Source organism: Oncorhynchus kisutch, linkage group LG7, assembly GCF_002021735.2.
Source record: "Oncorhynchus kisutch isolate 150728-3 linkage group LG7, Okis_V2, whole genome shotgun sequence".
Taxonomy (NCBI): domain Eukaryota; kingdom Metazoa; phylum Chordata; class Actinopteri; order Salmoniformes; family Salmonidae; genus Oncorhynchus; species Oncorhynchus kisutch.
In genome coordinates this window covers 44,919,879-44,933,037 of record NC_034180.2, presented here as the reverse complement: position 1 = coordinate 44,933,037, position 13,159 = coordinate 44,919,879, and the positions used below count along the sequence as shown (strand labels likewise).

The 13,159-nt window shown below is 41.6% G+C and overlaps 1 protein-coding gene across 2 annotated transcripts in view; it reads left to right on the top strand.

Moving 5' to 3' along the window:
• The window catches only part of LOC109893979 (doublecortin domain-containing protein 2), a 42,445-nt gene that overhangs the window by 5,249 nt on the left and 24,037 nt on the right, over window positions 1-13,159 (top strand). Inside the window, exons 2-7 of one of the 2 annotated variants that reach the window (XM_031829161.1) lie at window positions 8,792-9,016; window positions 9,177-9,225; window positions 9,517-9,593; window positions 9,906-10,037; window positions 10,354-10,506; window positions 10,624-10,681. In XM_031829161.1, the coding sequence (XP_031685021.1) occupies window positions 8,792-9,016; window positions 9,177-9,225; window positions 9,517-9,593; window positions 9,906-10,037; window positions 10,354-10,506; window positions 10,624-10,681 (694 nt within the window). The remainder of the gene's footprint in view (window positions 1-8,791; window positions 9,017-9,176; window positions 9,226-9,516; window positions 9,594-9,905; window positions 10,038-10,353; window positions 10,507-10,623; window positions 10,682-13,159) is intronic. The other variant, XM_020487193.2, reaches the window with a different exon arrangement.

Genomic DNA, 13,159 nt, shown 5'->3' with positions numbered 1-13,159 from the left:
CTCTACGCAGACGACACCATTCTATATACTTTCGGCCCGTCTTTGGACACTGTGCTATCTAACCTCCAAACAAGCTTCAATGCCATACAACACTCCTTCCGTGGCCTCCAACTGCTCTTAAACGCTAGTAAAACCAAATGCATGCTTTTCAACCGGTCGCTGCCTGCACCTGCATGCCCGACTAGCATCACCACCCTGGATGGTTCCGACCTAGAATATGTGGACGTCTATAAGTACCTAGGTGTCTGGCTAGACTGCAAACTCTCCTTCCAGACTCATATCAAACATCTCCAATCGAAAATCAAATCAAGAGTCGGCTTTCTATTCCGCAACAAAGCCTCCTTCACTCAAGCCGCCAAGCTTACCCTAGTAAAACTGACTATCCTACCGATCCTCGACTTCGGCGATGTCATCTACAAAATGGCTTCCAACACTCTACTCAGCAAACTGGATGCAGTCTATCACAGTGCCATCCGTTTTGTCACTAAAGCACCTTATACTACCCACCACTGCGACTTGTATGCTCTAGTCGGCTGGCCCTCGCTACATATTCGTCGCCAGACCCACTGGCTCCAGGTCATCTACAAGTCTATGCTAGGTAAAGCTCCGCCTTATCTCAGCTCACTGGTCACGATGGCAACACCCATCCGTAGCACGCGCTCCAGCAGGTGTATCTCACTGATCATCCCTAAAGCCAACACCTCATTTGGCCGCCTTTCGTTCCAGTACTCTGCTGCCTGTGACTGGAACGAATTGCAAAAATCGCTGAAGTTGGAGACTTTTATCTCCCTCACCAACTTCAAACATCAGCTATCTGAGCAGCTAACCGATCGCTGCAGCTGTACATAGTCTATTGGTAAATAGCCCACCCTTTTCACCTACCTCATCCCCGTACTGTTTTTATTTATTTACTTTTCTGCTCTTCTGCACACCAATATCTCTACCTGTACATGACCATCTGATCTTTTATCACTCCAGTGTTAATCTGCAAAATTGTAATTATTTGCCTACCTCCTCATGCCTTTTGCACACATTGTATATAGACCCCCCCTTCGTTTTCTACTGTGTTATTGACCTGTTAATTGTTTACTCCATGTGTAACTCTTTGTTGTATGCTCACACTGCTATGCTTTATCTTGGCCAGGTCGCAGTTGCAAATGAGAACTTGTTCTCAACTAGCCTACCTGGTTAAATAAAGGTGAAAAAAAAAAAAAAAAAAAAAAAAAAAATGCCATACAACTCTCCTTCCGTGGCCTCCAATTGCTCTTAAATACAAGTAAAACTAAATGCATGCTCTTCAACCGATCGCTACCTGCACCTACCCGCCTGTCCAACATCACTACTCTGGACGGCTCTGACTTAGAATACGTGGACAACTACAAATACTTAGGTGTCTGGTTAGACTGTAAACTCTCCTTCCAGACCCATATCAAACATCTCCAATCCAAAGTTAAATCTAGAATTGGCTTCCTATTTCGCAACAAAGCATTCTTCACTCATGCTGCCAAACATACCCTTGTAAAACTGACCATCCTACCAATCCTCGACTTTGGCGATGTCATTTACAAAATAGCCTCCAATAACCTACTCAACAAATTGGATGCAGTCTATCACAGTGCAATCCGTTTTTATCACCAAAGCCCCATATACTACCCACCATTGCGACCTGTACGCTCTCGTTGGCTGGCCCTCGCTTCATACTAGTCGCCAAACACACTGGCTCCATGTCATCTACAAGACCCTGCTAGGTAAAGTCCCCCCTTATCTCAGCTCGCTGGTCACCATAGCATCTCCCACCTGTAGCACACGCTCCAGCAGGTATATCTCTCTAGTCACCCCCAAAACCAATTCTTTCTTTGGCCGCCTCTCCTTCCAGTTCTCTGCTGCCAATGACTGGAACGAACTACAAAAATCTCTGAAACTGGAAACACTTATCTCCCTCACTAGCTTTAAGCACCAACTGTCAGAGCAGCTCACAGATTACTGCACCTGTACATAGACCACCTATAATTTAGCCCAAACAACTACCTCTTTCCCAACTGTATTTAATTTTAATTTATTTATTTATTTTGCTCCTTTGCACCCCATTATTTTTATTTCTACTTTGCACATTCTTCCATTGCAAAACTACCATTCCAGTATTTTACTTGCTATATTGTATTTACTTTGCCATCATGGCCTTTTTTGCCTTTACCTCCCTTCTCACCTCATTTGCTCACATTGTATATAGACTTGTTTAATTAATTTTTTTATTTTGCTCCTTTGCACCCCATTATTTTTATTTCTACTTTGCACATTCTTCCATTGCATTATTGACTGTATGTTTGTTTTTACTTCATGTGTAACTCTGTGTCGTTTTATCTGTCGAACTGCTTTGCTTTATCTTGGCCAGGTCGCAATTGTAAATGAGAACTTGTTCTCAACTTGCCTACCTGGTTAAATAAAGGTAAATAAATAATTAATAAATAAAATCTGACCACTTCCGTAATGAGCGAGTCACTGGTACTTTCTGCTTTAGTTTTTGCTTGTATGCAGGAATCAGGAGGATAGAATGATGGTCAGATTTTCCAAATGGAAGGCGAGGGAGAGCTTTATACGCGTCTCTGTGTGTGGAGTAAAGGTGCTATAGAGTTTTTTTTTCCCCTTCTGGTTGCATATGACATCCTGGCAGAAATGAGGTAAAACGTTTGCCTGCATTAAAGTCCACGGCCCCTGGGAGTGCCGCTTCTTGATGAGCATTTTCTCGTTTGCTTATGGCCTTATACAGCTCGTTAAGTGCGGTCTTAGTGGCAGCGTCAGTTTGTGCTGGTAATTAGACAGCTATGGAAAATAAAGAAACTCTCTTGGTACATAGTGTGGTCTACAGCTTATCATGAGGTACTCCACCTCAGACGAGCAATACCTCGAGACTACCGTAATATTAGACATTGCGCACCAGCTGTTATTGACAAATAGACACACATACCAATCCCTCGTCTTACCGGACTTAGCTGTTCTGTCCTGCCGATGCACGGAAAACCCAGCCAACTGTATATTTTCTGTGTCGTCGTTCAGCCACGACTCGGTGAAACTTAAGATATTACAGTTTTTAATGTCCCGTTGGTAGGATAGTCTCGAATGGAGGTCATCCAGTTTATTTTCCAGTGATTGCACGATGTCCAATATAACGGATGGTAGAGGCGGGTTACCCACTCACCGACAAATTCTCACAAGGCACCCTGATCTCCGCCCCCTGTATTTCCTTTTTTTCTTTGTGTGAATGACAGGGATTTGGGCCTTGTCTGGGAGCAACATTATATCCTTCGCATCAGACTCGTTGAGGTGAGTAATTGGTTGGTTAGGAGCCCGTAAAATTGCAGCCATCCCGCCAGGTGCCATTCTTACATCCAGAGCGATTTACAGTAATCAGTGCATACATTTACGTACTGGTCCCCCACTGTAATCAGTCCCACAACCTGCCGTTGCCAGCGCCATGCTCTACCATCCGAGCCACACAGGACAACAGTGCCGATTTACAGTGCAGATGTACATTGCTCTGGAGCAGGTTTTTATCAAGGTTCTCTCTGTACTTTGCTCCGTTCATCTTTGCCTCGATCCTGACTAGTCTCCCAGTCCCTGCCGCTGAAAAACATGTTTCTAAAAACCAGTTTTTACTTTGTCATTATGGGGTATTGTGTGTGTGTATATGCTGAGGATTTTTAAAATACATTTTAGAATAAGGCTGTAAAGTAACAAAATGTAGAAAAAAATCAAGGGGTCTGAATACTTTTTACACTGGCACTGTATCAGTGAGGATTAAGGTAACATTTGGAGTACAGTGGCATATCCCATCCCTGCATTGATTAATGTTTTCCAACCCATATCTTGCGCCTGCGCCGCAGTGTCTTAACCAGCAATTGCTACATCTATTTTTGGACTTATAAATTGATTATATGCACCTATTGATTCTTGAAGGATATAACTTATAAATGCCTCTTGAGCTGAGTTCAACTGTCGTACACCATCAGAACCCAAACTATGAGCTTGATTTACTCCAATGTCTATAAACAAAGTAAATATAAACAAACACTATATAGCCTCAAAACATGGTTAAAACTATAATTTTGATATCATGCATGGTCAGTCCTTGCATCCATAGCCCTGTTTATTTGAGTGGTTACATTTCTCCATCCCCATCTCACAGCTTTTACTGAAACAAACAGGGAGTATGTGTTATTGCTTCTACTGTTGATTGCTGCTTTAGGGTAAGGGTTAGGTTTAGTGTAGGGATGTCTCAAGGATTCCGGATAGCACTATCCAGAAGGATCCTGACTGGAGGAAGGTTACCGGAATGTCACGGAAGGTCCAGATTTCAGACTGACAGGTAGGCTACTCAGTCTCAATAGAGCTGAGTGCAGACTATATGTGATGGAACTGACTTCAGACAAGGTCACCAAATACAGCTTTGAGTAATCTCCTCATACAGTTGACATCGGAAGTTTACATACACCTTAGGCAAATACATTTAAACTCAGTTTTTCACAATTCCTGACATTTAATCCTAGAAAATATTCCCTGTTTTAGGTCACTTAGGATCAACACTTTACTTTAAGAATAATAATAATAGTAGAGAGAATGGTTTATTTTGATTTTATTTCTTTCATCACATTCCCAGTGGGTCAGAAGTTTACATACACTCAATTAGTATTTGGTAGCATTGCCTTTAAATTGTTTAACTTGGATCAAACGTTTCGGGTAGCCTTCTACAAGCTTCCCTCAATAAGTTGGGTGAATTTTGGCCCATTCCTCCTGAGAAAGCTGGTGTAACTGAGTCAGGTTTGTAGGCGTCCTTGCTCGCACACGCTTTTTCAGTTCTGCCCACACATTTTCTATAGGATTGAGGTCAGGGCTTTGTGATGGCCACTCCAATACCTTGACTTTGTTGTCCTTAAAGGCATTTTGCCACAACTTTGGAAGTATGCTTTGGGTCATTGTCCATTTGGAAGACCCATTTGCGACCAAGCTTTAACTTCCTGACTCATGTCTTGAGATATTGCTTCAATATATCCACTTAATTTTACTCTTCATGATGCCATCTATTTTGTGAAGTGCACCAGTCTCTCCTGCAGCAAAGCACCACCACAACATGATGCTGCCACCCCCGTGCTTCACGGTTGGGATGGTGTTCTTCAGCTTGCAAGCCCTCCCCCTTTTTCCTCCAAACATAACGATGGTCATTATGGCCAACAGTTCTATGTTTGTTCATCACGCCAGAGGACATTTTTCCAAAAAGTATGATCCTTGTCCCATGTGCAGTTGCAAACCGTAGTATGGCTTTTTTTTATGGCGGTTTTAGAGTAGTGGCTTCTTCCTTGCTGAGTGGCCTTTCAGGTTATATCGATATAGGACTCGTTTTACTGTGGATATAAACTCAGCAAAAAAATATAAAGTCCTCTCACAGTCAACTGCATTTATTTTCTGCAAACTTAACATGTGTAAATATTTGTATGAACATAAGATTCAGCAACTGAGACATAAACTGAACAAGTTCCACAGACATGTGACTAATATAAATGGAATAATATGTCCCTGAACAAAGGGACAAAATCAAAAGTAACAGTCAGTGTCTGGTGTGACCACCAGCTCATTAAGTACTGCAGTGCATATCCTTGTCATGGACTGCACCAGATTTGCCAATTCTTGCTGTGAGATGTTACCCCTCTCATCCACCAAGGCACCTGCAAGTTCCTGGACATTTCTGGAGGGAATGGCCCTAGCCCTCACCCTCTGTTCCAACAGGTCCCAGACGTGCTCAATGGGATTGAGATCCGGCCTCTTCGCTGGCCAATGCAGAACACTTACATTCCTGTCTTGCAGAACGAGCAGTATGGCTGGTGGCATTGTCATGCTGGATGGTCATGTCAGGATGAGCTTGCAGGAAGGGTACCACATGAGGGAGGAGGATGTCTTCCCTGTTACTCACAGCGTTGAGATTGCCTGCAATGACAACAAGCTCAGTCTGATGATGCTGTGACACATTGCTCCAGACCATGACGGACTCTCCACCTCCAAATCGATTCCGCTCCAGAGTACAGGCCTCGGTGTAACGCTCATTCCATTGACGATAAACGTGAATCCAACCATCACCCCCAGTGAGACAAAACCGCGACTCGTCAGTGAAGAGCACTTTTTGCCAGTCCTGTCTGGTCCAGCAATGGTGGAGTTGTGCCCATAGGCGACGTTGTTGCCTGTGATGTCTGGTGAGGACCTGCCTTACAACAGGCCTACAAGCCCTCAGTCCAGCTTCTCTCAGCCTATTGCGGACAGTCTGAGCACTGATGGAGGGATTGTGTGTTCCTGGTGTAACTCGGGCAGTTGTTGCCATCCTGTACCTGTCCAGCAGGTGTGATGTTTTGATGTACCGATCATTTGCGGGTGTTGTTACAAGTGGTCTGCCAATGCGAGGACGATCAGCTGTTCGTCCTGTCTCACTGTAGCGCTGTCTTAGGCATCTCACAGTACAGACGTTGCAATTTATTGCCCTGGCCACATCTGCAGTCCTCATGCCTCCTTGCAGCATGCCTACGGCACGTTCACACAGATGAGCAGGGACCCTGGGCATCTTTCTTTTGGTGTTTTTTAGAATTGAAGTTATTTGTATTTTTATGAATGATCTTTGAAAGACAGGGTCCTGAAAAAGGGCCCTTTCCTTTTTTGCTTAGTTTAGATACTGTTGTACCTGTTTCCTCCAGCATCTTCACAATATCCTTTGCTGTTGTTCTGGGATTGATTTGCACTTTTCGCACCAAAGTACGTTCATCTCTAGGATAAAGAACGCGTCTCCTTCCTGAGCGGTATGACGGCTGCATGGTCCCATGGTGTTTATATTTGCGTACTATTGTTTGTGTAGATGAACGTGGTACCTTCAGGCATTTGAAAATTGCTCCCAAGGATGAACCAGACTTATGGTCTACAATTTTTTTTCTGAGGTCTTGGCTGATTTATTTTGTTTTTCCCATGATGTCAAGCAAAGAGGCACTGAGTTTGAAGGTAGGCCTTGAAATACATCAACAGGTACACCTCCAAATGACTCACATTATGTCAATTAGCCTATCAGAAGCTTCTTTCTGGAATTTTCCAAGCTGTTTAAAGGCACAGTCAACTTAATGTATGTACATTTCTCACCCACTGGAATTGTCATACAGTGAATTATAAGTGAAATAATCTGTCTGTAAACAATTGTTGGAATAATTACTTGTGTCATGCACAAAGTAGATGTCCTAACCAATTTGCCAAAACTATAGTTTGTTAATTAACAAGACATTTGTGGAATGGTTGACTCCAACCTAACTGTATGTAAACTTCCGACTTGAACTGTACCTAGTTTCTATTTCTCCTTGAAGTCTTGAACGTTGATACTCTTATCCATTTAACTTCTAGAATCCAGGCAAAGGTTTATCATTGTTTAATTCGAGATTGTCTCAACACTATTTTAAAGATTCAACAGGGCATCTAAAATGAAATCATATTGTAAACCAAACACAAATTCAGTACAATGTTGTATATGCATGGCACAGTTCTTTGATAAAGCACAGTATGAGTTGTCCCTTAAGCTATGAATAATGAACACAGAGATGATGAATTATGCATCCCATTGACCAGGAGAGTGTCTGGCAAAAACCAATTAGCTGCTGTTGTAGTGGTGAAATCTCTGGTTACCTCTGCAGTAAACAATTTGGACAGCACTGACTGAGGGGAGGGAAACATTGCCAGGTTATTCGGGTGGAAAAAGTCATAACCATGTCCATGGGTGATGCTTTGTGGAAAAACTCCCACCTATTAATGTAATTATGGATTTCATCCACATGCAGTCATTTAAAAAATGTAATCAAAAGTCTGCAAGAAGTTTAACAGTTAAGATTGCATACGTTTGTAATCTATAATGCAATTCAAACTGGTAGGCTATTTGGTCAGACATTTTGTGATTTCAGGCAGATAGTCCTACTGCTACATCTGATTGGTGAAATGTAGTATTCAGTTAACACTTTGGTTGATCTGAAAGACCAAAGTAATAGCAATGACCACATTTGACCACATTTGACCACATTATGAACTGAACACACATGAGTGTTTCAAGTGCCTACAGAAGTTGAGGGCCCAATAAACCATGCCATGATGGCACATATTATGGAGAAATTATCTGTCACACATTGTTTCTTCTCTCCTTTAAATGTCATTGAGCATTTTAAAGAATAACTTTAGAAATGAATTTAAGATTAACAAAATGAATAGATGAATGAATACTGAAGCATATGCTTGTTGTGCTTGATGGGGTCCCTTTTGCGGGATCCTACTTGATATACTGTATCATTGTATGTGGCCCATGGGTCACCAAGCATTTCTGGAGAACGCGCCCTTTCCCCCCACAGGTTTCCTTGGAAACACATCCAACAACATAAATTACATTGGTGGTAGCCACAAGGCTAGCTAGACAGCTTTGAAAACAGAAACAACACGGTTAACGAGGAACAACAGCACGTTTGTTGACCAGAAACATCTGTAACGAAGGATAGGCTTCTTGATAGGATGCGCACCCAAGTGGACGTCTGTCTCATCTTCAGATATCTATTTCTTTGCGAGAAAAATCTAATTCTCTAGCTAACGTTAGCTGGCTAACTACTAGCTAACTCTTGCCATTTTGACCTCTGTTCTGGACCGTTGTCTGCCACGGTTGTGATCACATTAACATGTCTGGGACTTCAGGTAGAGCGGTGCTCCCTCAACCTCCAACAAAAACTATTGTTGTCTACAGGAATGGGGATGCTTTTTTCCCTGGACGAAAGTTTGTTATAAATCAACGACAGATGTCAACGTTTGACAGCTTTTTGAGCTCTGTCACGCGTGGGGTTGAGGCTCCTTTTGGAGCGGTCCGAAATGTTTACACTCCAAGGGAAGGGCACAAAATCCATGACCTCGTCAACTTGCAGCACGGGGAGAGATATGTTGCAGCCGGAGGAGAGCGTTTCAAAAAGCTTGAGTAGGTACACTGTAATTAGCCGGGAATTATAAGACTGATGTTATTGTTAGACAGCCTTGTTGTTGTTGCTGGTGCAGCCAGCCATAAATAATCATGTTTAATGACTAGCTAAACCAAAATGCATGTAATTTGTAATGTAATCTACTGTTTTTCATTCTAGTTATTACCATATAACAACGAAGAAACCACAGAAAAAGAAGAATGAGCAGGTAAGGCCACTAACTATACCCTCATCTTTTTGCTTTTTTAAATGTTTTATCACAAAGCTTTTTGAAAATCATCCATGTGTATGTTTGTTGCAAATTACTAATTAGCCTAATTGCTTTCGACTTTAACTTTAACAATGGAACTGATATTTGATACCATACTGGCCACACCATTTCTTTGTCAGTAAAGGAATGCATGAGCACCTCTGAAAGATAGGCCTAGGCTATCAATGTTACACTCACACAACCATGTAATGCAATAACCATTTTTATTTTTGTTGTTTGAAATTACAGATCCGACCTGTAGTTCACAGTAGAATAGTTGTTTCTGCTCGCTGGAGGAAAATAATAAACGAGTCATGCACTATCAAGTGAGTTTGTGTTTTCAAGTGTCCTACAATCATATTGTGCTGTTTGCAATGGGATGTAGGGAATACAAAATAGACATTAACTCTTTTCACTTGTCTTGTCATTCTATAAATGCCAAAACTAAGTAGGCCGAAATGTTTCTTGTCACATAATACTTAAGGAGATGTTATTTATTCTACTTTGTTAGATTCAATTAATTTATGTAGGCTAGTCCTACAACATTTCTGATGTTGAAAATGTCAATGATCATAACCATGTTAAAATCGCAAGCCCATAAAATGGTACTGAGTTTCATGTGTTTTTGTATTTTGTAGTGTTTTTACCAATGGAGATGTGTTGGTTCCTCCAGCTCGGATACTGATACCAAAGTATACTCTCACAAACTGGGAAAGTGTCTTGGCCATGGTGACCGAGAGGGTACATCTGCGCACTGGTGCTGTGTACAGGTAGGAAATAACTAATAATATTATTAGTTATTATTATGTTATAGATCATAATGTTTTTAAATTAAATGAAAAGTCATCCAACTTGTAACATTGACCTCATTTATGATTTACATAATCACATAATTAGTGTTGCTTTTCGTACCATTTAAATATTGAAAGGGCGCACACCTAATATGTTGTGAAATCTGTTATGAATGTATTGTAATGTTTTTAAAATGTATAACTGCCTTAATTTTGCTGGACACCAGAAAGAGTAGATGCTGCTTTGCGATCCATAACAAATACATGTTAATGATAATTTTTCTATGATAACTAGACTGTGCACATTAGATGGGACTACTTTACTTGGGCCAGAGGAGCTAGAGAACAACCAGTACTATGTTGCTGTGGGAGCTGAGAAGTTCCGCTTCTCGCCATACTTCCAGTGGGTCCCCAGCAGAGGAATCATTCGGGACAACAGTCATCATGCGTAAGAAAAACGATGTATTCCTCTCCAGAAAAAGAAAGAATTCAAGTTTATGGTTTCATTCTGTTGGTTTCATTCAGATTATGGTGTTCTTCTTACTAATTAGTAGATTTTCCTTAGAATCAACAATGACAGTCTCCCAGTCCCTGTTCCCACAAGGAAAGGCAAACATGCAAAAGTAAGTAGGCCTACTGTGCAGCAAAGGTATACTAGTATATACCACATACAGTAGATGCTTGTATTAAACTCCCCCCATGAAATCATTAGTTTCAGTCCAGGAGAAGCGAGAAAGAAAGACCTCCAGTAAAGAGTTCCATTAGAAAAATATCATGTTTTATCACCCTGAAGTAGGAAAAAGCTGTGATCAGTTTATCCTGCAATAATTTTATTTCAAGGACATACTGTACAGTGTGACTGGAAATTGTCTTCACGCATAGAACAGTGAACAATGTAAACGTTTTCTGTTGCGTACAGCATTTCAATTAAGATTTCCAGCGTGTGTTGTTCATGAGCCTTGCCGTGTGGGGGAGGCATTGAGTTACCATTGCCTTCCACTTTGATAGGTAACAGAACGAGCCTGGCCGTTTGATCAAGTAACAGCGAGTCTCATAGACTGAACATATTAACCAATGGACCATGCTGACAAAAAATCAAAAAAAAATGGAATTCCTCTAGAACCAGGACAATTTGTATGCTGATTAGTAGACGTTGAAACGCATTGCAGTGATATGAGAAATGCACAGGGCCCAAGATGAGCGCCACGTACTTACAAACAAGTGAAGAAGAAGAAGAGAACATGCACACTCAGCAGACAGTTCGAGATCAGGCTATACAGGGAGATATCTGACAACTGATTTTTCTAACTAAGAAAGGTGACAGTAACAGCATGGCATGTGTACATTTTTTCTGATATAGAAAAAGCTCCATTTCTTTTAAAGATTCACTATGCAGAAATCGCTCTGCCATTTCCTGGTTGCAATTTTTTTAATAGTTTGCCTAATTTCCGTTTATATGACAAAACAAGCAAGTATAGTGTAGAGAATCATTGTACCATCTGAACCGCTGTGAAATATATTTTCTATAACCAAAAATATTGTATTTTCAGCTGTTTGAAGCTGGTAAACAAAAGCGACAGTAAAAGACTCAAAAACTAAACTTAAAAATGGAATGCATAGAAATAGCTCACATAGAACAGCTGTACCGCTTCTTGGACTTGCTTTCAATGAGAATGACAGATCTAGAAGTCACATTTCTATGTGAATTTTGTCAGGTCTCCCAAAAAGTCAGGTCAGGTATCCCATTGCAGCTTTAACACTTGAAGTGCTGTCTTGTTTTCAAACTATAATAATGCTTTATCAACGGGATTGAAATGGCAAGAAAAAAAAGGTCAGTAACAGCAGAAATGTGAATTGAGTTACCAGAGCTCCTTTTGCTTTTGGAAACAACATAAGTGGTCCTGCATAATTGTGTCAATTTATGTATTTTTTCCCCAATTGGTAGTTAGTCTTGTCCCATCGCTGCAACTTCCCTACGGACTCGGAAGAGGCGAAGGTCGAGAGCCATGAGTCCTCAGAAACACGACCCTGCCAAGCCGCACTTCTTCTTGACACACTTCTCACTTAACCTGGAAGCCAGCCGCACCAATGTGTCGGAGATTACACCGTACACCTGGCGACCGAGGCAGCGTGCATGTGCCCGGCCCGCCACAGGAGTTGTTAGAGCGCGATGGGACAAGAATATCCCAGCAGGCCAAACCCTCCCATAATTGTGCGCTGCTTCATGGGTCTCCCAGTCGCGACCGGCTGCGACACAGCCTGGAATCGAACCCGGATCTGTAGTGACACCTCAAGCACCCTGATGCAGTGCTTTAGACTGCTGCACCACTCGGGAGGCCTTGTGTCAGTTTTTCAATGCAGGATGGAATCCACAAAGAGCAGTTTGCACTGTTCATTCCACCAACCAGTGTAATTCTGTTGTTATTATCTGCCATATTTCATTGACCTACACAGAGGGAGAATGTCCTTTTATTATATACCAGAAGGGGGAAGCAGAGACACTGTTATGCCCTCTCTATCCCTCAGCCAGGGTTGTCACCAGTTACCATAGCCACAAAGTCAAACTTGTCTATTGTAAAATTTCATGAATACTTTTTGGTCTTAATTTAAGGTTCGGCATAAGGTTGTCAGCGTGGTTACGGTTAATTTTAAGAAGATACATTTTAGAAATAGTCAGAGTTTAGCCATAATTATGACTTGTGTTTGTGGTAACTAGTGACGACCATCAGCCAGCTCATCCATTATTACTCATTGACTGGAAACGCTACCATACTTTTATGCTCCCTCATCACTTTACCCCTCATGAATTCGTAAATATGATTTGACCAGTTAATGAGGACGTTTCAGAAACAAGATTAATGGCAGAGAAATTGTCCACTGTAGTTAGATCTGTCAGCTGTTTAGCTTACTGATACACATACGTTTATAGGTTTTGTGTTCCTCATTCATTTTGGTTTGACCTCACAAAGCGACAAGCGACCTGATTTGAAATGCCTGTAAAATCTCTGTAACATCCCGTTGTAGGCTGGTGTAAAATGTAACCTTTCTCGGGGCTCTGCAACCTTGCTTTGTGAGCATGGAGCATGGTGTCTGTCTGCGCC